The sequence below is a fragment of the Geospiza fortis genome, unplaced genomic scaffold (genome assembly GCF_000277835.1).
Source record: "Geospiza fortis unplaced genomic scaffold, GeoFor_1.0 scaffold34, whole genome shotgun sequence".
Classification (NCBI taxonomy): domain Eukaryota; kingdom Metazoa; phylum Chordata; class Aves; order Passeriformes; family Thraupidae; genus Geospiza; species Geospiza fortis.
The window spans coordinates 927,129-950,984 of NW_005054474.1; the positions used below are offsets into that span (position 1 = coordinate 927,129).

General features: G+C 45.9%; 1 protein-coding gene across 1 annotated transcript in view; it reads right to left on the minus strand.

Moving 5' to 3' along the window:
• Nucleotides 1–18,649, minus strand: part of OBSCN (obscurin, cytoskeletal calmodulin and titin-interacting RhoGEF) — a 160,015-nt gene extending 141,366 nt beyond the window's left edge. The window contains 3 exon segments of the mRNA XM_031062951.1: nt 138–407; nt 7,783–8,891; nt 18,551–18,649. Coding sequence (XP_030918811.1) covers nt 138–407; nt 7,783–8,878 — 1,366 coding nt within the window. The 5' untranslated portion in view covers nt 8,879–8,891; nt 18,551–18,649.
• Nucleotides 18,650–23,856: the final 5,207 nt, after the last annotated feature.

Sequence of the window (23,856 nt, forward strand, 5' to 3'; positions counted from 1 at the left end):
CCGTTTTGTTTCCAACACTACCACAGAAGCCATCCTGCTGATTTTATCCCTTCTAGGGTACCTGAGCTATCTTGGGTGTGAAATAGACCTCCAAGAGCTTATGAGACCTGGCTGGAGGAGACCCCTATTTCACTTACCTTGGACAGAGAGCTCTGCAATGGTCCTGCTCCCTTCCTTCATCTCACAGATGTAAACAGCATCATCGTCCGTGGTGACGTTCTGCACGGTGAGGCGGCGGTAGGTGCCCTCCTCCTCGATGTTGTACTTCTTGCTCTGCTGCAGCTTGGTCTCCTCCTTGAACCAAGCTGTCTCTGTCCCAGCCACGGGCACTTCGCACTGGAACGTGGCAGATTCCTTCTCCCTCACCTCGAGGTCCTTCAGCTTCGCCTTGAAGGGTATGGTGGGTTCTTAAGAGGGTAAAAAGAGGAAGGAGAATGAGAGATGAGAAGAGGTTTAGATGGGAATTTAGGAAGAAATTCTCTTTGAGGGTGGTGAGAGTTAAACACATTGCCCAGAGGAGCTGTGTTGTAGTGTTGTGGGTTTGAGGATGAGGTGAAAGATGAGAATTGACTCTAAGTTTTTAGAAGGCTATTATATGAAATTAATTATATGAAATTAATTATATGAAATTAATTATATGAAATTAATTATATGAAATTAATTATATGAAATTAATTATATGAAATTAATTATATGAAATTAATTATATGAAATTAATTATATGAAATTAATTATATGAAATTAATTATATGAAATTACTAAAATTATACTAAAGAGCAAGGAGACAAGGTTAGACAAGAATGATAATAAAAACTTGTGACAGACTTAGAGTCTGACACAGCTGGCTGTGATTAGACATTAAATTAAAACAATTTACATGTTGAGTAAACAATTTCCTAAATTATATTTCAAAGCAGCAAAACATAAAGAAGTTGAAGCTTCTCAGCTTTTTAAGAGAAAAAAAAATCTTAGCAAAGAGATTTTTCATAAAATATCATAGTAACAGAGCTGTGGCTGCCCTATCCCTGGAAGTGGTCAAGGCCTGGTTGGAGTAAAAGGCCTTTAAAAGAATCCTTCCAGAACTGGTTTAATTGTGACAGTGTTCGCAGGGGTCTGAGGATGAGGGAAGAGATGAGGATCTGACTCCATGTTCAGAAGGATTGATTTATTATTTTATGATATATATTACATTAAAACTATACTAAAAGAATAGAAGAAAGGATTTCATCAGAAGGCTAGCTAAGAATAGAAAAAGAAGGAATGAATAACAAAGGCTTGTGGCTCAGAGAGTCCGAGCCAGCTGGACTGTGATTGGCCATTAATTAGCAACAGCCACATGAGAACAATCACAGATGCACCTGTTGCATTCCACAGCAGCAGATAATCATTGTTTACATTTTGTTCCTGAGGCCTCTCAGCTTCTCAGGAGGAAAAATCCTAAGGAAAGGATTTCTCATAAAACATGTCTGTGACAGTTTAATGACAAACAAGCTGGGCATGGGACACAGCACAGGGCAGAAATTCCAGGTGGGAGTGAGCAGCTGAGCTGGTGCAAGAACCAATGTTTTAAGGGTGGTCTTAGAGCAGAAGTGATCTGAAGGGGCACAGAGAGCTGTGAGGTGGCTGTGCACAATCAGATGTGCACAAAAGGAGGAGTTTTCTGTTCTCCCCACCAGCCCCAAGGGCTCTGTAGCAGCTTTTGCCAACAACAACAAAAGAAATAGAGAAGGAGCCCCAGTCTCCCAACTGGCTCAGCCCTGCTCCAGCAGTGGGGCTGCAGTGCTCTGGCTGAGGGCCCAACCCAAGCATAGATCAAACCCACCAAGCCGCTGCATGACAGTGAGGGAAGTCATTTTATGAGCTGAACAATGTCAAATTCCAGCGACAGCTGCACTGTGACATCACCCTGATACCCCAGCCCTAAAGTGGGGAAAGAGGAGCTGGACTGAAGAGCACAGCTGGTGGCCAGGGCCGCGGGACTGGTGCCACAGCCATGTCACACATTGGATTAGCCAGTGCTGGAACACTGCTCATGCTTTGTGAGAGATCATGCCTGGATATGTACCTTCACCTCCCAGTAATGGCTGTGCCAGCTCCCAGCTGGTTTTTGTGACTCCATCCCGCCTCACCACCCTCACAGTGAAGAATTTCTTCCTAATATCTGATATAAAGCTCCCCTCTCTCAGTTTAAATGAGGTACCAGACTCTAAAGGCTTGGCAGGACACCTGGAGGGAGCAATGCCATGGACTATCTTTGTTATCCTGAGGGTAAAACCTGACTGGGAACCCACACAATATGTCCAGGAACAGGAAGGTGACCCTAAGCATGTCAACTTGGAAATTTATTTTTTTTAATGTTATGCCTAAATACACCTTAGTTTAAGGCAAGTCAAAATCTTGACTTGAAAAGCCTTCAGCTTTGGTTACACAGATCTATGTCACAGACATCTTTTATGGAAAATCCTTTCCTTAGGATTTTTTTCCTCCTGAGAGGCTGAGAGGCCTCAGGAACAAAATGTGAACATTGATTATCTGCTGCTGTGGAATGCAACAGGTGCATCTGTGACTGGCCCATGTTGCATGTTTCTAATTAATGGCCAATCACAGCCCAGCTGGCTTGGACTCTCTGTCCAAGACACAAACATTTGTTATCATTCCTTCCTATTCTATTCTTAGCTAGCCTTCTGACGAAATCCTTTCTTCTATTCTTTTAGTATAGTTTTAATATGATGTAATATCATAAAATAATAAATCAGCCTTCTGAAACATGGAGTCAGATCCTCATCTCTTCCCACATCCTTGGACCCCTGTGAACACGGTCACAGATCTGCTCTGCCCACACTCCAGATGGTGATTAGCCTTTTTTCTTTTTTTCCTGATTTTTTTTTCTCAGGGTTAAATAAGATATTATGGTGAAATTCTTTATTCTGAGGGTGCTGAGGCCCTGGCACAGGGTGCCCAGAGAAGCTCTGGCTGCTCCTGGATCCCTGGAAGTGTCCAAGGCCTGGCTGGGTGGGATTTGGAGCACCCTGGGATAGTGGAAGGTGTCCTTGCCATGGCAGGGGTTGGAGGAGATGAGGTTTAAGGTCTCTTCCAAAGCAAACCATTCTGGCATTCTGTAAGCAAGCTTTGATCAGAGGGATGCAGCCCTCTGGCAGGAGGGAGCCTGGAGCTGCCACTGGGAACACTGAGAGCTGCACAAGGGCCAAAAAGAAACACAAGCTGCACCTGAGAGGCACACAAGTGTATTCCCATACTTGGAGCAGCTGGCCATATCATTAACCCCTCTCCCTTTACAGTCACTAAGCAGTACCTAAAGTGAAAAAAAAAAATAAAAATAAAAAAGCTATTCCGGGAAAAAGCTCTTAAATGTTCAAGCACAGCAGGGTTGGTTGACTCTTAGGAGCATGCTGCAGTAACAGCAGTGCTCTCCCAGCCAGGGAAAGGCAGTGCAAGGCTATCTTTGGCAGCTGGGGGTCACAGATATCCTCTGAAAACAACTCTGCTTTCGTCCTGCACACACGTCTTATCTCCCTCTGAATGGAGCTTCAGAGCAACAGCAGCTGATAAACTGAACTGAAGCCTGGGATGAACCCAGCCCAGGGCTTTTGGAGATGTCAGAGTGGCTCCAAACCCCACCAGCCTCCTCCTCCTCCTCCTGAGCATCCTCCATGCTCTTTACAAGGTCCAGAATGTGCCTGGTCAAGCAGAGGGGGTAGATGGCAGAAGGGGTACTACAGAAGGACCAGAGGTCTCCTGAAAGCAGGCATCCCAAACCATCTGGCCCATAACCAGCACCACACCCAGGTCAGAGAGGTGCAAACAAAACAGAAAATAAGAGAGCTGCCAAAACCTGCCCACTGGGAAAAATGTGAGAGGCGCAGCACAGCAAAACACTGAGGGAGCACAGAGCAAGAGCAGCTCATGGAATTAGCAGGAAACTGCAAGAACTTCAGAGATCTGTTTTGCTGCATATCCTGAGGAGATATTTCTCCAGTCTCTCATAGGCTTTTTTGTTTGGTCCCCAGCAAGCAAACTGGCAATGAGAGGATGTTATTTTTAAAAAGCAAGCCCTGCTAACACATATTTTGCTAAGAATAGGTGCAGCCTGCAAAGAAGCCCAATGTTTTCTTAACCTTATTAAGGCACATCTGCCCTCTGGACCTCACTTTTTCACTTGCCTACATTTCCCCTTTCTTATTGCTGGAATTCTCACATTTATTATTCCAGAGGCAAGTTTTCCCTCTGCCTAATGAAAAAGGTCCAGGAAAGGTAAGAATAAGGAAAATCCTCCCAGTAAGAGCTGGCTAAACGTAGATTGAAAAGCTTCCACCATCTTCAGCCTTTGATCTTCCTAGCTACCGTGCTTTCCCAATTTCCTTTCTACGTCCTCATTTCTCAAGCTGCAATTCTCTTTCAGTTCTCCAATGTGACTGCCATGACAGTGACCATCCAAAATCCCATCTGATCAGAGGGAGAATAAGGTGGCCTCAGCACCAGGGTGTTTTTACCCATCTCCATCCTGTTTGGCTTGCAACCTTTAACCTTCTCATCCAGTATCTGGTTACTTTATTCAGGGACTCCAGCGAGCACAGCTTGGCCCAGGGTGGAGACCTGAATTCTGTTCTCAGCAACTTTACACATGGCCCAGGGAAATCTCCAAAGCCTTCAGCAAAGCCAAGCTGGTTATTTATGTTCCTCCCATCCTCCCCACTCCTTGATTTGTTAAAGGTTTATTCTTGGGCACAATTTCCCCAATTCCTTTTACAGCTCACATCTCAGTGTATGGATTGTGATTTTATCTCTGTTCCAGGCACATTTCTGAATCTAATCAAGCTTCAGTTTTCCTTGTTTAGGAGAGTGATTCTCTGCCCTGTAGCCTTTTTTTGTTTAAGTCTGATTCACTAAATCTCATTTAGGAACAGCTCAAAAAATCCTTTTTTTTTTTTTTTTTTTGCCCACCTCAGTGATCTTTAAGGCACAGGCTCAACAAAGAGTTCACAAATGTTTGATTCCTGGGTCCTTAGGTCCCTAGGATGTAGATTGACAGAACATAGGAGGCTTTCTATGGATGTCCCACCCCTGGAAGTGTTCAAGGCCAGTTTGAACAGGGCCCTGAGCAACCTGATCCACTGAGTGGCATCCCTACCCATAGCAGGGGGTTTGAACCAGATGTCCTTTGAGGTCCCTTCCAGCCCAAACCATTCTGATCCTATGATTCTAGGGATGGCTGCTTGGAGAATTCACCCTCTCCTACATGGCTGAGCAAAGAGAAGTTTGCATGGCAAGATGATCTCCCTCCCTAAGCCTGGCAACAGATGAACCAATGGCATCACCAGTGACACAAAACAACAGAATTAAAAGCTCAACAGAATTAAAAGCTTTTTCCATCTGCTGCATCATTCTGACCTGTCTTGGGAGGGCTGAGAAGAACTTCTGGTGACACAAAGGAGAGTCATTTATCAGGGCCTAATTATAACCTACACACGTAGATTTTCCATGGCAGCCTTGGCCTGGACAGGGAGCCAAATGTGGCACAGCATAAAAAATAAACAATCCATAAACATTTCCACTTCAGCCTCCTGACTCACAGGCAGCTCTGGACAACGGACAGGGATCAATAACCCTTTCCCATGGCGCTTGCTCCCAGACTGGCTGCTCCCTTTGCTTTCCTCACCTCCTTTGGAACAGGTTGCAGCCATGAGAGCAGTAAGAACAGGCAGAGCAGGGGAGGTTTGTTTTTGCAAGGTGCTGTGCAGGGAAATGAGCTTGATCCATCCTCAAAGTGATCCCCCACCAGAGTGAGGGCCAGGATTGATCTTCAGCTCCGAGCCCCAGCTCATGAGGTAACCCCAGCTTTATGGAACACGACAAATGCCCTTCCCCATGCCACTCAGCACCTCCACGGGACAGCAAGGGGTGGGACAAATGCCAGTGAGCCCCACAGATCAGGTGTCACTGATGGGCACAGGGACTGAGCCACTTTCCAAAAAAGGGAAAACAGAAAATCAAATAATACCTGAGAGTCTTAAAGATGAGTATGAAACACAGATAACTCCTACTTAATTTTATCTCTAATTTATTTTGCTGCCAGTGAAAAATCCTTGAGTTTTACCACCCGAGTGGAAAAGTCTTTTGTCTCTGACAGCTCATTTACGGATTCCAAACTGCCTGCTGTCCCCTTTGCCAAATGGGAGAGCAGCTGGAAAATTTAGAGCTTCCTGGATTGTTCAAGGCCAGGTTGGATGGGGCTTGGAGCAAACTGGTTTGGTGGAAGGTGTCCCTGCCCGTGGCAGGAGGTTGGAATGAGATGATATTTAAAATCTCTTCCAATCCAAATCATTCTGGGATTCTATAAAAACTGTGTGTCACACTTTGGTTGCCATTCTGAAGAACTAGGACTGACCTTCACAAGGGTGAAATTACTCTCTGAAGGCAAGTTCTTCAACCACTTCACCACTGACTGTGGCAAACAAAGTCATCCTGGACCTGGGAGGTTTTCTAGGATTCAAGGAGCACAGACTATCCATCAACCCAAGCTGGCAGAAGGCTGAAGAGCCTGGCAAGAACCAGGCTGCTGGTGGGTCACTGTACAGGAAAACTGAGCTGGACTGTAATTAGAGTTGGAGTAGGTCCCCCAGGGGATCTGAGGCAGCCTGACACACTCATCTTGTAGGGAGGGGTTTCCACTACTACTACAAATGGCACGTCTGAGTAAACCCCATGGTGAACACAAACCCAGATGTGATTAAAGCCTGGAGGGCGAGACAGAGCATTGGCAGTCACTAACCCAGAGCATGGGAATGGATTTCTTACATCACTGTGAAACCAGGACTGACAGGAGCCTTAGGGACCTGGTGCACCGCAGCTGCCCCAGAACCAGCTGATGCCTTGTGCAGGCTGACCTAGAACAGAGACTGGATGGAGCCAAGGAATAAAGTAGGGATTATTAGGAAGCTTCAATAGATCCACCGTGGGCAGCACCAGAGCCCAGCCAGGGCTGCACCCAAGATGAACCAAAATGGCCCCAAAATGCACGAGCGCTCCCGGGGTCTCTCCCTGGGATCAGTTCTGCTCCATTTGCACCTTGCAGTTCATTGTCCCATTCCAGCTTTAGCCCCTGCAGTCCCACCCTGCTTGTTTTTCTCTCTCCAGCCCACGGTGTTTGTGCTCTTGGGGCTGAGATTTGGATCATTTGTCCTTGGTGCCCAGCTGGAGCAGGAATTGTTTTGTCTCCCTGCTCTGTGCACAGAGCTCACCATGCCCTGATGTGAAGCTCAGATCCACACACTAAAGCAGCACAGAATCTGAAAAATATTAAAGCTAAAACCTGAGGCATCACAGCCAGTTCTGCCGCATCCATCCCTACCTGGCACCTCTTTACTGCTCTTCGTAAGAACCACCAGCAATGGGACTCTGTCCCCAGGTCATCTACGCAAGTGCCCAAGCCCTTTCCACCAGGAGAGCTTTATTCAGCCTTTCCCAGCTTGGGTTGCTGGATAGTCTGTGCTCCTTGAATGCTCCTAGAAAACCTCCCAGATCCAAGATGCCTTTGTTTGCCATAGTCAGTGGTGAAGAACTTGCCTTCAGAGGGTCACTCCACTCTTGTGAATGTCAGTCCTAGTTCTTCAGAATGGCAACAAAAGTGTGACACATCTAACACCCTCCCCTGCAGCAGTTGGGAGGCAGACATTTTGTTCAAACCATACCACTCACCCCACCCTAATTCAAAGGTGCATCCTTGCAGGCACACCCACCCTGATGAGAACCACACCCACCCACCTTTGACAGTGACCAGCACAGAGCTGTAGGTCTGCCCCGCCAGGTTGGAGGCCGTGCAGGTGTACAGCCCGTTGTCCGTCTGCTTGCAGAAGAGGATCTTCAGCACAAAGTTCTCCTGGTCATCCTCGTAGATGACGTGCCGCCGGCCTTCCTCAATGACCTCGTTGTCCTTCTTCCACACAATCACGGGCTTGGGCTCTCCTGTCACGTAGCAGCTGAGCTTGGCGTGCTTGCCCTCGGTCACGCTGCAGGTGCGCGTCAGCGCCCCGAGCGTGGCGTTGCGCGCGCCCTTGGCCAGCCCCGCCGCCCGCTCGTAGTCCCGGGACAGGCCGTAGCCCAGGCTGGACAGCCCCTCCACCACCGAGTAGGCAGAGTCCAGAGTGCCGTGGGAGATGTCCATCTTCCTGATCTCCTCCCGCCTCTTCTGCAGGTGGGACAGCAAGGAGGCCGTCTTGCCGCTGCTGTCGGGGTTGGAGGAGCCGCGCGTTTCCACCACCAGCGCGGCCGAGGCACTGGCGGAGCCGATGAGGTTCTCTGCCCGGCACGTGTAGGTGCCACTGTCCCCCAGCTGGGCACACTGGATGGTGAGAGCGTTGGACTCGCCAGCAGACTCAATCTGGAAGCGCCCAGCGTCCGCTTTGTTCCTCAGGTATCGCCCATCCTTCTCCCAGTTCACCGAGAGGGGAGGGCTGCCCTGGACTTTGCATTTGAACATGGCGTCTTCTCCCAGGGTTACTTTGATGTTGGAAGGTTTCTGGATGAAGTAAGGAGCTGACTCTGTGACTGTGGTCTCCTCTCCCACCTTGATGCTGACAGCAGCAAAAGCCTCCCCGATGGTGTTCTTGGCCCGGCAGATGTACTGGCCGCTGTCCTCCAGGCTCAGGTCGTAGATGGTTAGCCGGTACAAATCCCCATCCTCCGTGGTTTTAAACCTTCCCCCAGACTGCACTGGAAGTTTATCCTTCTCCCAGCTCACCACTGGGATGGGGTTTCCAATGATCTGGCAGCTCAGGGTGGCATCCTTCCCTACAGACACCATGAACGCCTTGGGCCGGGTCAGGAAGCGCGGGACCCCGCTGAGCGAGCTGTAATCCATCCCGGCTTCCTTCCTGCAGGGGCACAGAGAAAAGGGTCAGCAGAGAGCAGGGCAGAGGGTGCACCCAAAAAATCACTGCAATCCCCTGGTATCAGGGTGTTTGTCACCTGGAACCCCAACGTGTGATGATGTTTCCCTCATCTTCAGGACGAGGGAAGAGATGAGAATCTTGACTCTGTGTTTCAGAAGGATGATTTATTATTTTATGATATATATTAAAATAAAACTATATATTAAAACTATGCTAAAAGAATAGAAGAAAGGATTTCATCAGAAGGCTAGCAAAGAAAGGAAAAGAATGATAATAAAATCATGTGACTGACCAGAGTCCTGACACAGCTGGACCTGTGATTGGTCATCAAGTAGAAACAATTCACATGAGACCAATCAAAGATGCACCTGCCATATTCCACAGCAGCAGATAATTATTTAAAAATATATACAAACAATATTATTATTGTTTACATTTCATTTCTGAGGACTCTCAGCTTCTCAGGAGAAAAAATCTTAGCAAAGATATTTTTCAGAAAATATGTCTGCAACACCCACGTTTTCAATGCCCTTCTCATTACGGGTAAGAAGGCCTTGGAATATTATTGGTCTTGAGGATTTCTTACATTTGAGGGTAATAAACTGCTGCATAAGGCAGCTCACTTCCCCACAGAGCCTATGGGCAAAACAGAACTCTTTGGGCAGTTTAGACGGAAGGAAAATGATGATGCCTTTCCTCCATGGCACTCAGAAAGTGACCTGCACTAAAGCTGCATGACAGATGGGCTGGTTCTGCAACCACGAGGAACAAACTGGACACCACATTCTGAGAGATGGGTCTGCCCATCAAGATAACTGCCTCCATCTCTGAATTTGGGTTGGAGGGGACCTTGAAAATCATCTCATTCCAACCCCCTGCCATAGGTAGGAATGTCACTCCCTACAGGTTTTCCAAGAAGACTTGAGTGCACCATTTCTCTTCAAGCTGTTGTGATAGATGAGTAGTGCCATGATTGACTCTCACAATTAATAGACAAATATCATGTATATAGGTTAAGAAAAGTTTATAGATTTATAGTTATGTTGTACCCCCTCATGTGGTTATCAAGGGACAGCTGGAGTTGGGACATCTGGGAGGGCTGGCTTGTCACTATGGTGACATCTGACCTCCAATCAGGATTTGAGGAAGAGATCTCCACCACTGGACAGAGAAGAAGGGGCTGATGGACAGAACTTTGGGAGGGGTTAAAAGGTTAAAAAGGGAAAAATCTCCATTGTGAGGGGGCTGAGCATATGGCAGGGAAAATCTTTTGCTCCCAGTGCCGTAACCTTTTTTCTTTATGCAGTCTTCTGTTGTAATTTTGATAAGGTTTAATAAACCTTCCTAAACTATAAAAAGTGAGTAGCTATTTCTCACACTGTTTAACCTCTTTGGCCTCATGATGCCAGACCCCTCGGTCCTGGCAGCTCCTGTCTGACCATGGGAATGGTCCCACTCCAGGTGAGCACATCCCTGCAATTTCACCTTCCAAGTGCTGCACACAGCAGAAGGACCAGGGCTCTGGGTGCTGTAACTCAGAAAGGAAATAAAACCCAGTCAGTGAGACAGAAATATCCTTCTTAATCCTGCAGCAGTTTGGCTTCCCTGCTGGCCACACATCCACCCACTCTCTCACCCAATGGCAGGTGCTCTCACCATCTCCCCACAGCTCCAGCAGAAATCAATAGGAGCAGGCCAAAACCCTGCTTTAATTTCTTAAATCACCATTTCTCCATCCTCCTCCAGCTCCTGTTAGTGAATTTTTGTTAATGCCCAAACCACTGATGGCATCAGGGAGTGAGGGTTGGATCAACTTGCTGCATGACCTTGGGAAAAATCACATTTTCCCAATTTCTTGTCTCCCCTCCCACTTCTTGATATAAAGACAGGGATGGGCTAGCAAATAATTATGTGCACAGTGTATACATGACAATGTACTTGCTGAGGTAAATGACAAATTGTGCATGAAAATCAATAACAGATTACAAATTTAATTCCATTTATGCTGCTGGGGATTGAAAAATACAAGTTTACCATTAAATCCATACACTGGAAAAGGGGTGGCACAAAGATACAAAATGGTATTTGTTATGAGAGCCCAAGAAACTTTTGGAAAACTGCTTCAGGCACAGGGTGGGATTCTTGGGGTTGTCCTGAATGGTCTTTGTGGGTCCCTTCCAGTTCAGGATATTCTGTGATTTTGGGAGCATTATTATCATTCCAATAGTATTGCTGAGCCAAACTTCATCTGGGTCACAGATCTAAGGCAAAACCAAACGTAACCTTTCTACATTTAACAGAAAATATACCCCATGTCCTGTCCTATCCTGTGTCTCCCACTCCAAAGAACACACAAAATGACAAGGAGCAATCAAAGACTTTTCCTTTTAGATGTGATCGATCCTTTCTAAACTAATTCAATTTTGGTTGCTTTTGTTTCCTGGTATTGGGCAAATTTCATTATTCTGCCACAAATCTTTAGAAAATAAAGAAACGGGTTTCAAACATTAAATCTGGGAGGGGGACAAAAAGTAACAAGGAAAATTTACTTTTAGTAAATGCTAGGATGGTAAAGAATGATTGACTTGCAGTTATCAGTGCTAAGACCAACTGACTTTCTGTCAAGTGGCCACCTTCAATACACAGATCTCTTTTTCTCTTGGGTCTCAAACTGGTCTAGAAATCTCTGAATTCGTTTCAACTTCTCTGGACACTCTTACAACCCCAACCCCTGCCCTCAGCTGAGCTTTAAAATGTGTTTTCCATAAACGCTTGTGCAGCTGCAAGCAGAGAAGCTGCACGGAGGGTTAGAAGGGGCAGACAGGAGCCTGGGGCTTGAGCCAAAGTACACTGAAGTCAGTGGAAATTTCCACTGAAGTCAATTGATTGACAATCAGAGTCTCCTGCTCATTTGGGGAAGGACCATTTCAATGCTCAGAAGGAGATGCTGAGGTTCAGCTCAGCTCTGAAGAGCCCAGCAGAACCTCTCACTGCATTAACTAAGAGTTAACAATCAAAACACAGAGCTCGTGTCCTAACACTTCCCAGCCACTAGCCTGAACTTCAGGCTGCACTGTGCCATCAAAGCACTTGGATTCACCTTCAGAAGACACTGCCACGTCTCACTCTTCCTGGGTTCCTATTGTGTCCAATAAATGCATAACTCTGAGTTATTTCCAGCTTTGCAGTGTCAAAAAGAGCAGAAAATTAAGAGTTGCTTCACTTCTTCATCAAACTGGGCTCTGCATAACAAAGACAAGTGCCTGGAGGTGGCTACAGAGACACAAGAGGAGCTGCCAGGGACCTCTCAGCAACCAGGGGCTTCCCTCAGCCCACCTGTGTGCCATTTCCATCACCTGGGCCCCAGGACACATTTCTGGGCCTGGAGGAGCAGGGTGAGGGCTCCCAAAGCCTGACTCTTATGCTGCTCACTTTCTAAAGTGCATCCTTCTCTCCCTGCTAAGCTGTGCCCAAAAAAACCACAACCCAGATGCTGCCTGGGACCTCTGAGAGTCAGGAACAGCCAAAAATACTCAAAAACCAGAGTTAGGAACAGTCAAAAACAGTCAAAAACCAGAGTCGGGAACAGCCAGAAAACAGCCAAAAAAACCAGCCAAATACCAGCCCAAAAGCAAAACCAGCCAAAAACCAAAACCAGCCAAAAAAACCCCAAAACCAGCCAAAAAAAATAAAACAAAAAACAGCCAAAAAAAAAAAAAGCCCCCCAAAAATAAAAACCAGCCAAAAAACCAGAGAGTCAGGAACAGCCAAAAACCACCACACTCCTGTCAGTTTTGCTCCTGAACCAAACTGGTGCAGCAAATCCATCCAAGATGTTTCTTCCCAGTGGCCTCAAGGTCCAGTCTCCCTCTCCCATGGCTCCCAAAAACTCATCTGGTGTTCGCAACTCCTCCCCATCCAGTTCGAGATCCTGTGTCCACAGACCTCCTAGTGTGGGGTGAAAATCCACATCCCCTGCTCTTACCTACACCTTCCCCATGTACCCTCACACTCTATAAGGTTTTTACACCATTATGAATGGCCAGAATGCCAGAAAAAAAACCCCAGGGATCAGTGAAAATAGTGCATGCTCATCATTATTTTAGCTATTTTTCTAACACAGAAAGAAAAACAGGGTTTCTTCCTTGCTCTGCTGCTGGTTGGCTTTTGTAATTATGAGATAGACACTCCAGTTAGTCCCCATCTTAAAAAAGGGGGGAAAACTTGTTTTATGGGTGTGGAGAGCATGAAATGCAGCAAGAGGCATGAAATCCTAACCTGCAGCAAGGATGAGGCTGTGTGTGTATCTAACACATGTAACAAGTTAAGCTGCACAAGGTAAATTACATTTTATCATTTCAAATGGGATAAAACCCATCACACTGGATTAGGATGATAAATAGATTTACGAGCCAGGAGAGAACAGACTTGTGAATGCATTGAAAGGAAAAGATTTAATATTTCTACTGTGTAACTTGTCAATCAACTTATTCAATAATTACTCTGACTTCAATTATTTACAGGTTCATTCAAACTTCAAAAAAGCCCAGTAACTCTGAAACTTAAAAAAAAAAAATAGTAACTCTCTGTAAGTTGCAGGACAGCTCCCTTGGAAGCAACAGGACCAGCAACAAAGCATGAATAAAGCTAGTCAATGCAAATGCCCTTTCCAATAAATCTCAGACATTTGCCAGTGTCACATTTCCCCATGTAATCCCTCTGTGATGAATCATTTGCAGCAGAGATCACATTCCCATCCTGGGCATTTCTGAGCACGCCAAAGGCAAACTGGCAGCACTTATAATTTTGCTTATGTCTTTATTCATTTGGATTTTCCCTGGTTTGTGTTTGGGGGAAGAGGCAGGGCTGCACAGAGCTGACAGATAAATAAATAAATCACTGCCCTGGGGCCAACAAGCAGCTGGTCCAGGCCTCCTGTGCCATCACTGTCAGTGTCTGCTTCCCATGGGCAGGGGAATGAGTGCCTTGCAGTAGGAACCAGAGAGTTCTCCAGTGCCTGATGGAGTATTTGGAAGTGGGACACATCAGGAGGTGGAGAGCCATGATGGTGGTGCCACCAAATCCTGAATGGTTTGGGTTGGAAGGGATCTCAAAGATCATCCAGTTCCACCCCCTGCCATGGCAGGGACACCTTCCACCATCCCAGGTTGCTCCAAGCTCTGTCCAACCTGGCCTGGGACACTTCCAGGGATCCAGGGGCAGCCACAGCTGCTCTGGGCATCCTGTTCCAGGGCCTCAGCACCCTCACAGGGAAGAATTTCTTCCTAATATTCAACCCAACCTTGCCCTCTGGCAGTGGGCGCCATTCCCTGTGTCCTGTCCCTCCATCCCTTGTCCCCAGTCCCTCTCCAGCTCTCCTGGAGCCCCTTCAGGCCCTGCAAGGGGCTCTGAGCTCTCCCTGGACCATTCTCTCCTCCAGGCTGTCCCTCAGCTCTCCCAGCCTGGCTCCATCCCAGCCTCCTGGATTCACTGTGCAGTGCTGGCTGATGGGTTGGGTTGGATTCACGTTGCTTCATCACTGCTGATCTGCACCTGGAAAACCTTCTACAGCCTCTCAGGAGGCAGAGGCCTCCCCCCATGGTCAACTGGTCCCCAGGCTGTCAGCAGCCCGTGAGGAAGCTCCTTGTGTGAGACAGGACAGGGGGAACAGGTTAATCTCTGTCCAAGCCTTTCCATTCAAGGATTAGAAAGAGAATCCTGTCCACCATGGTAGGAAAATTAATCTACAAACACCAGAGGTTTATGTCCAAAAAGGAGACAGAGGAGTCCTTTTTGGCTTTATTCCAATAAAGGGAGAGGCCATGGGGCATTCTCCTGGGATCTCTCCAATTTTTGGAGGATGCAGACTCCTTTTTATCCCAATTTCCCAGCCGCATTTCCCTTCTCTCTTTCCCCATTGGCTGAGGCACTTGAGAAGTTCAGACTTCCCAAAATGCCTGATACCAAAGATTACCCTCTAATGTATAACCCTCTCTTTTAATTTTTAATTCTTACAGAATTTAGGGGTTTTTCTTCTCCATCGTTTCTTTCATCTTTCCATGTCTAATTTCATTTATCAACAAACCTAAACTTTATTTGTAAAAGCAAAGCTCTTTTTCCATTCACCAATCAGTGGAATCCTTCCCATTGTTTCTTTTCTCTCCCAGTGCTGGTTTTATCTACCAGCAGACCCACAGCTTGTTTGGAAAGACAAATCCACTATTCCTCTCAACCAGGACTCAGAGCACAAAGCACGATGCAATCCATCCCATAAAACATTCCCAAGACAATGTGGCCACGAGTAGCAAAATTAGAGATTTTGGGGATATAATAAAATCTAAGGGATCACCAAGGTCCAAACACAGATCAGAAGCACAGAATTTCAACACCACATTAAGCCCTGTTTGCTCATTTCCTCAATCCTCTTTTACCCGTTCTTTGCCCAAGACAAAAATGTGTTGATCTGAGGTATTTTTCTTGCCTTTGGAGTTTATGTTTCCTGAACTTCCTCTGCAATGCTAAATTCTAATCCTCTCACTCCTTTTCCTGACAGGAAAGGCAGGATTTACAGGGAACCTCCTGCCTCTGAATCCTGAGCTTTCAAAGAACATCCCTGAAATAAAAGCTCCAGATAAAAATCAAGGCAGCGCTGCTATTACTGCAGTTTACACGACTTATCTGCTTGTATTGCTCCATCTAAAAACAGCAGGAAATGGAATCCGTGGGTGGGAAGGGAAGTCCATGAGTTGTCAAATGGGAAGTTTGGGTTTCCTTTGATGTTTAAAATCCTGCTGAGGGAAAGCAGCAGCAACCCAGCTGCCCTCTGGCTTCCAGTGGCTTCCCAGGGAATGGACAACTCTGGAACAGCACGAGTGTTGGGTGTCAGCTGCAGGCTGGGTGACATCAGCTGGGCTCTGGTGGGTGCCTGAGAGCTGTCACAGCAGACAGGGAGCTCTGGGGGTGAAATGCACACCAGCACAGGCAGTGCTGCTGCCCATGACACCCCTAAATCGGGGCTCAGCGCTCTAATCCAGGCGGGCGGGATTTATCCCCTTCCAGCGGTATCTGTGCCTCGGGAGCTGGGCTCAGGGCTTAGCTTGGCCTACTCTGAATTCCACTGCAGTGAGGGAGAAGCGATTTTGGCATGTCCAAAGGTCACTGGATGAGCAGATGGGGGAGGTTTCTGTGGGGGATCCATCACTGGAGGTGTTGGACACAGAGAACTCGCAGCACACGAAGCCTTTTGCGAGGAGCTTCTAACTGGGCTCAGAGTACGGTTTTGTTGGAACCCAGGACATCCCTCTGGCTGCCCTGGAGGGCTCAGAGAACCTTGGCACAGAGCCCAAGACCCCTGTGCCTTTGATTTTAACCCATGAAAAAAATTACCAACCTCCTATGAAGACTTACAAGCCACAAGAGTTGAAGTAGAATAACAGTTATTTTGTCACAAGGTGGAAAATTAGAATTTTGGGATTTTAGAATGGGGGTTCAGAAGCCAAGATGGAGGGATTTGGGCGTGCCTTGTCCTTCTTTCTCCTTCTTGGCCTCCATCTTCTGGGTGATGGTGGCACTTCTGGATTGGTTTAGAGCAGAGACAGACTGTCTAACACAGGTGATAGGGATTGGGAAATTATTGTAAATAAAGTACATGTAGTTTTTAGTATAAAAAGCCAACACCACCCCAAGGGTGGTCAGTGTGCCACAACCCAACCTGCCAGACAGACCTCAGCAGGTCAGAGAAAGAATGTCATAGATAACAGAGAATAAACAACCTTGAAAATCACAGCCAAAGAATCCTGACTCCTTCTTCAAGCACCGGGCTGGGAAAAAGTGACTTTCCAACACCTCGGGGTCATCCTGACCACAGAGACCCCAAGAAGGCTTGTCTGCATTCCCTCCCATCCACAGCCTCCATCCTAAGCCAAAATCCATGGGAGATGTTGAGGGAAAGTTGGCAGGTCAGGGGCTGACATGGTGTTAAACATGGTGAGCAGCCCTCAGGGAAAAGGAGAAGCTCGAGACAATTCTGACCTTCAGGGTAGGGCTGAAATGCACCAAGTGCCTCAGAGGGACCTGCACCCCCTCATGCTCCCCCTGCTAATCCCTTATCAATAACCTGGGTGTTCCCAATGATTTGTAGCAAACATGGGTTCAAACATTTAGAGAATTCCACCGAGGAGCAAGAGCAAATCACGTGGTTCGTGAACATCACTGGGCAGGAGGGTCAGACACCTCCCAGCCACGTTAGCAGCACACACTTCATAAAAACCACAAGAGATTCAAGCCACTCAGGTGATTTATATGGTTAAAACACCTTTTATCTTGCCTCCTTTACAGAGACAGACTTAGCTTGGAAAACTCATCCCACTTTCAACAACCTGGCCAGAAACCATTCTCCATCAACACACCACCAGCTCCAAGAAACTCCATGCAAGGAAAGGATTTCATCCTCCTTAGGTTTTACTGCAACATGGGGACTTCACATCCCACGCTTGATGGAGCTACAAAACCACCCCTGAGACTCCCAGAGGCCTAAAACTGCACAGAGCAGCCCCTCAGGACTCCACAGCAGCCACTTTTCCTTCTATTCTTATGAGCCTCACATGGCTGCTCTGACAATAGCAAAAGGCCAAAGCACCAGGGAGGTCTGGGCACCTTGTGATGCTCACTCCTGTTCTGTGGGGCTGAGAATAAAGGAGACAAATGGAGAGAAAACACACAAATTCTGGGGTTTCCCACCCAGGAGACAGAAAAGGAGCAATGAAAATATAGAAACTTCATCACAAATTTCACCCAGCTGCATTTTGCTTTACACACAGGCCTGGAGAGAAGCAGCTGTGCCAGAATCTCAGAAAAAAAAAAAAAATTTGCAAAGCTAGAAATTCTGCAAAGCTAGAAATGCTCCTGGTTTAGCCCATGTGATTTCCTCCACGAGGGAGTTGCAGGATCACAGCTCCCATATGGACAAAGAATTCCCCTGGTGACAATCAGCCACGACCTAAGCCCTTGTATTTTAACAAGTGCACGTCATTGTCATTACAGTCACTCCACCCCATTGAGCTGTAGGGCCCAAAATAGCCTCAGCTGTCCAGCTCCATCTCTCCCTATCTCCCCTCAGAACCATTTGGAGAAACGGGAGGAGGGTGGGGGGCTGCAGAGTCAATCTGTATTGACACCAGAGAGGAGCTCAGAGGAGGAAAAAGTCCTGGCTGAAGAGAAAAGCTGCACTGAGATGATGCCCTGGAAATAAAGCTTTTTGAAATGTTCCTTTCTGCCACCTCTCCATGTGTTTTTCCAGGCTCTTCATGCCCAGTGGTGTCTCAGATTTGGGGACAAAGTGTATCAAGTTGAGTCTATGGCTCTAAACCTGATTTTTTTCACTCTGCTCCTCTAGAGGCTGATATTTGCTCAGAAGTAATTAAGCAGAACAACACACATTTGGCTCAGAGTAAAGGAAGGATGGGTTTAGTACCTGCACCTTCAGCTCCATCCCCAAATAGGTTTCATAAAGCAAAACATCCTCAGGCATGGCACAAAAACAACCTCACCCCTCCCTCAGCTACCAACAAACCTTCTCCACTTCCTTCTGGATGTTAGCATCCCCAAATCCACCTGTCCTTAGCTGAAGGCTTTGGTCTTACCTGGAGTCTTGTCTGAGTCTGGGGAGGACAAAGCTCCGGGCAGAGGAAGGAAAATCCGATTCCTACTGAGATGAAAGGAGGGGGAAGAGGGAAGAGGGGAACAGAGGACGTGGGGAGACCATGTTGGCTTGGGTTCCCCCCCTCTTTCCCCTCCAGGAAATAAAACAGAAACCTCAGCAATGGCAGGGAGGTGCAGAAGGTGCCCCCACGTCCCCCTGCAGTGGCTCTGCTGGCCAGGGTTAGGCTGTGCCACCCCCCTGACCCTCCTCTCTGGGTTGTCCTCCTCCAGTCAAATCGCTGACGTGCTTCTCCTTCCCTCCAGAGCCCGGCTCCAAAATAGCTCTGGGTGTCATTTACCGGGGAGATTAAATTTCCTGCAGCACACAGGCAAAAGGGCAGCGTTTTAGGGACTCACTGCCACAGCCCAGCAGCTGCAGAGGGCAAAAAACCCCAAAAATGGGGGGTTTGGGTGGGCTGGGGGACAGGCTGTGGGGACAGGGTGGGTCAGAGCTGTTCCTCAAGGGTCCATCCCACAGCTAAATGTGATGTGGGGACTCAGGAATGGGGGGCTGCTGAATTATCAGCATTGCACACTGGACAGGAATTCTGTCCCAAAGGCATCAGATCAATTGTAGGTTTATTTATAAATAAATAAATAGCTGCCAGGCAGGAGCTGTTACAATGGCAAATCAACAGCAAGTTAATAACCCTAAGTGTGTCTCTGGCCCTTCACCTTGTATATATATATATATAGGTTATATAAAGTTATGTGTATATATATACGTAACCCATATGTTACCTATATATATATATATACGTATTTCCCCACCTTTTTGCCTCATTAATACAAACTGTGCACAAAAATCACCTGAGCAGCCAATCCATCACATCTCAAAGGCTCAACATCATCATTTCTATGTTTACAGGTCAAATTTCTAGTTTTTAAAAACAATTTCCTTGGGGGCCATGCCAATTCTTATTGGCAATCACAGTATTTTAAATTTAAAACGGATTTTTGCTAATGGCCTAAGAGCTGCAACAGAGCCCAGCAGGCTCCCCCACAACCACTTCAGCTCTGTGCAAATATCAGGAGTGAACTGCAAGATATGCTTATTTTTGGCAGTAAACAAAGCAGATAAGGTGCTGCATAGCCCAAGGCTCTGAAGACTCAGTGATATGTTGTGTTAAATCACTTTTCAGGGCACAAAACCAGCACCAGAGCAGCACAAGGGAATTTTAGCTGGGATTTTTGAAAGCAGGGCTTGAAGAGAATCACAGAATTCCAGAATGGCTTGGGGTGGAAGGGACCTTAAGGATCATCTTGTTTCATTCCCCAGGAATCGTTCAAGGTCAGGCTGTACAGGGCTTGGGGTAATTTGGGATAGCTGGAGGTGTCCTTACCCATGCAGGAGGAGAATGAGATGAGGTTTAAGGCGCCTCACAGCCTGAACTATTCTGTGATTCTGTCAAAATTAATAATAAGATTACGGGATTGAGGAGAAAAAAAGATTCAAGGTGCTACCTGAACACCCTGTGCATTGGCTGAGGGACTTTATCCAATGTTCAGCTCTGTGAAAAACTCATCCCCTCTTAAAGACAGTGCCCACTGTGCTTGTTGAACCCTCTCTTCTGAAGGTGGAATAAAGTTTCAGCTGTAGGACTTACAGAGGTTTCCCAAAGGCACAGGAACGTGCCCAGGGTGTGTTAGCAACAGCTCTCAGCAGAATTCTCTCTGAATCAGCAGGATTTGGTTTCTGAACAGGCACTGCCCCACAAACTGGACATCAGCAGACTCCAAGGTCTGTCCCCAGCTGATGCCTCAGGTTTAGCTTTTATATTTTCAGATTCTGTGCTGCTTTAGTGTGTGGGTCTGAGCTTCACATCAGGGCATGGTGAGCTCTGTGCACAGAGCAGGGAGACAAAACAATTCCTGCTCCAGCTGGGCACCAAGGACAAATGATCCAAATCTCAGCCCCAAGAGCACAAACACCGTGGGCTGGAGAGAGAAAAACAAGCAGGGTGGGACTGCAGGGGCTAAAGCTGGAATGGGACAATGAACTGCAAGGTGCAAATGGAGCAGAACTGATCCCAGGGAGAGACCCCGGGAGCGCTCGTGCATTTTGGGGCCATTTTGGTTCATCTTGGGTGCAGCCCTGGCTGGGCTCTTGTGCTGCCCAAGGTGCATCCATTGAGGCCTTTTAATAAATCCCTGCTTTATTCTTTAGCTCTGTCCAGTCTCTGTTCTAGGCCAGCCTGCACAAGGCATCACAACTGGTAATTTGGAATAATCCAGTGTCCATTTGGAGCAAACCAAAGGAAATTTGCTGTTCCCCAGCCCTCTGTGACACCACCTTGCACTTCCCTGCCCTGTGCAACTGCCAGAGGCACCAGGTAGATTTTTATGGAATTAAATGAGCAGGGCCTTTCCTTTAACATCTTGGTGACTTTGAGGAAGATCTCAGAGACTTTACGATCTCCATCTTGGGGGTTTTTTTGGTAAAGGACCAACTGTGTGTACCAGAACTGCAAAGTGACTCCACCAATGCAATAATTTGAGGGAAGAAATTTTCCCCAATATTCAAACTAAACCTTCCCTCCTGGCACAACTTGAGGCCGTTCCCTCTCCTCCTGTCCCTGTTCCCTGGAAGCAGAGCCCGACCCCCCCAGCTTCCCCCTCCTGTCAGGAGTTGTGCAGAACAAGAAAATCCCCCCTAAATCTCCTTTTCTCCTCCTTTTTTTGCCCTAATTCTCCTGACACGAGTTGGATTGTCTGAAAAGTCAGACAATGCCCCAAAAATCACTAAAAATTAAAAAGAGAGAAATATCTCCAATCTCAATGAGTTATTACCTATTCAGGAACTACAACTTGTCATGAGTTTAAAATAAAAGAGCATCCTATAATGATGAGCTAATAAAAGTTCCACCTTATAGAGAGAGCGGGCTTGAAAAACACCCTGGATCTGGACAAAGACAAATAAAATATCATCAGGCACAATTCTAGTCCCTTCCTCTTTGAAATAAAAACTGAGAGCTTTTCCATAAATGTGTTTTCTCCCCACAACAAGCATCGAGAAGATGTGCTCGAAACAGAAACTTGTGCAGTTTTAAAACACGCAAAAATCTTTCTTTGTCCTTGAAAATCATATTTTGGAGTTCCAACCCTGCCCATCTGAAGAGTTCAGTTGGAAATAAAAGGATGCCAAATGGAATTAACCAGAGTTTACAGGCACCAAAACAAGCTGTGTTTAGGCTTTCTCCAAGAAATCAATTTAAATTATTTGAATTATAATAACTAGCAAGGCCTGAGGCATTATATCTTATTTCAATATTCCTCTGAAATATGAGATTTTTTGCATAAAAAGGCAGGTTTTTGTAGAAAAAAAATATTCTTGCTTCTCTCTGTGGGAGAATTTAATTTGATTTTTTCCCCATGTGATACTGCACAAGAATTTAAAAGCTGACACCATTTATTTCTCCTCAGTATGTTTACTTAAATTTTACAACTAAAAAATCCTGATGTGTTGTCTCCCAATCTAGCATTGTCAGAAAAATAAAATTAAATAAAATCAATGCTAATAAAAATTTCACACAGAAATAAGTTACAGAAAATAATTTTTTTTTTCCTACCACATCTAATTCTGATGGGGAAGAGCACCTTATTCTGAATTAAACCTCACAAGAAATTCCCCAAGGCAGTTCTATCACGAGGGAACACATTCCCTTAAGAAGTTTACTTATACCTGGCAATGTTAATTGAGAAAGTCATGGAGGACACAGAAAATTAATATACAGAGGCAAATTATGTATTACATTGATTTAAAAAAGAACAGAGGAACTGGGTTAATTTTTCTTCAATTCCTAACTGGATTAATTTTTCTTAAAATACCCGTTTTTTTTAGAATTTCAGGACAAAAAAAAATTAACAAAAGGCTGAAATGACACATCTTGCCAAGGCTTCCAAAAAAACTTCTACAAGTTCCTTCTTATTTTATGCTTTCCTGAGCTCCTCTGCTCTCAACATTAAACCTTTTTCTATATTGCTAATAAAATACCTAAATTTAAAAACTCCTGCTGTGATTTAACCCCGTATATCCCAAACATTTTCTCAGGATGTTTGAATATTTGTGCATCCCAGTATGGATTTTTGCCCATCTCAAAACAACTGAAGAGTCACTGGTCCCAAATCCACCTGTGCTTCCCAGTAATCCCCAAATCTTCCCAGAGCTGCACCTGAGCAGCATTTTCCTGGCATTAAGAACTAGACTGAAAAAATAAAAATTAAAAAAAAATTAAATGAAAGGTTAAAAAAAAAGTTTCCTGAATTTTGTGTTGGTGGAAGTCTAAGCCTGGCTGAAGCCTCAAGGGACTCTTCCAAAATCAGATTTTCAATAAAATTATGGCTCTGATGGGAAAATCTGTCTGGTTCTGTTGGGCCAATCCTTCCACTTTGGCATTGAACCTTCAATAACCACACAGTGAATAAAGCTCTGCACCTGCTCTACACCACAATCCAAAACCGGCTACAGGTCTCTCACAGTGCTAAGTTATTCCCTACAGGAAAAAAAAATTAATTTCATGCTGGTAGAAATGTAAATTTTACAACTTCTTTTGCACTGAGGGCAGTGTAATTGCCATAGAAAAACACCACACTTGGTATAAAAATGGCTTTTTGCCCACAGAAGATGTGAACTCCCCATCCCTGGAAGGGTTCAAGGCCAGGTTGGATTTGGCTCTGAGCAACCTGAGAAATAATTTGTTTGGGTTTTTTTCATTTAAAAAACCCAAACAAATAAACAACCACAGCACAAAGCAAACAGAAGCCCACAAACAAAAAAAAAGGAACACAAAAAAAACCCAAACAAACAAACACCAAAAAATTAAAAACAAAACCAACAAAACCAACCACCAACCCAAAACAAAAAATCCAAACAGAGAATCCCAGAGTGGTTTGGGTCAGAAAGGACCCTAACAAATTCTATTAAAAAACCCAAACAAATAAACAATCACAGCACAAAGCAAGCAAAAAAGAAAACAGAAAACCCTAAAATAAACAAAAAACAAAAAAAAATTTAAAAATCCCCAAAAACCCAAGCAACCAACCCAAAACAAAACCCAAACAAAAATCCCCAACAGAGAATCCCAGAGTGATTTGGGTTGGAAACAACCCTAAAAACCTCATTTTCCACCACTCCAGGTTGCTCCAAGCCCTATCCAACCTGCCCCGTGTTAAAAAACCACTCAGCCAAGAGCAGGACGCCAGGAGTCTGGAGCTGTTTTGCCTTTTGAAATGTCTTTTACTCAAGAAA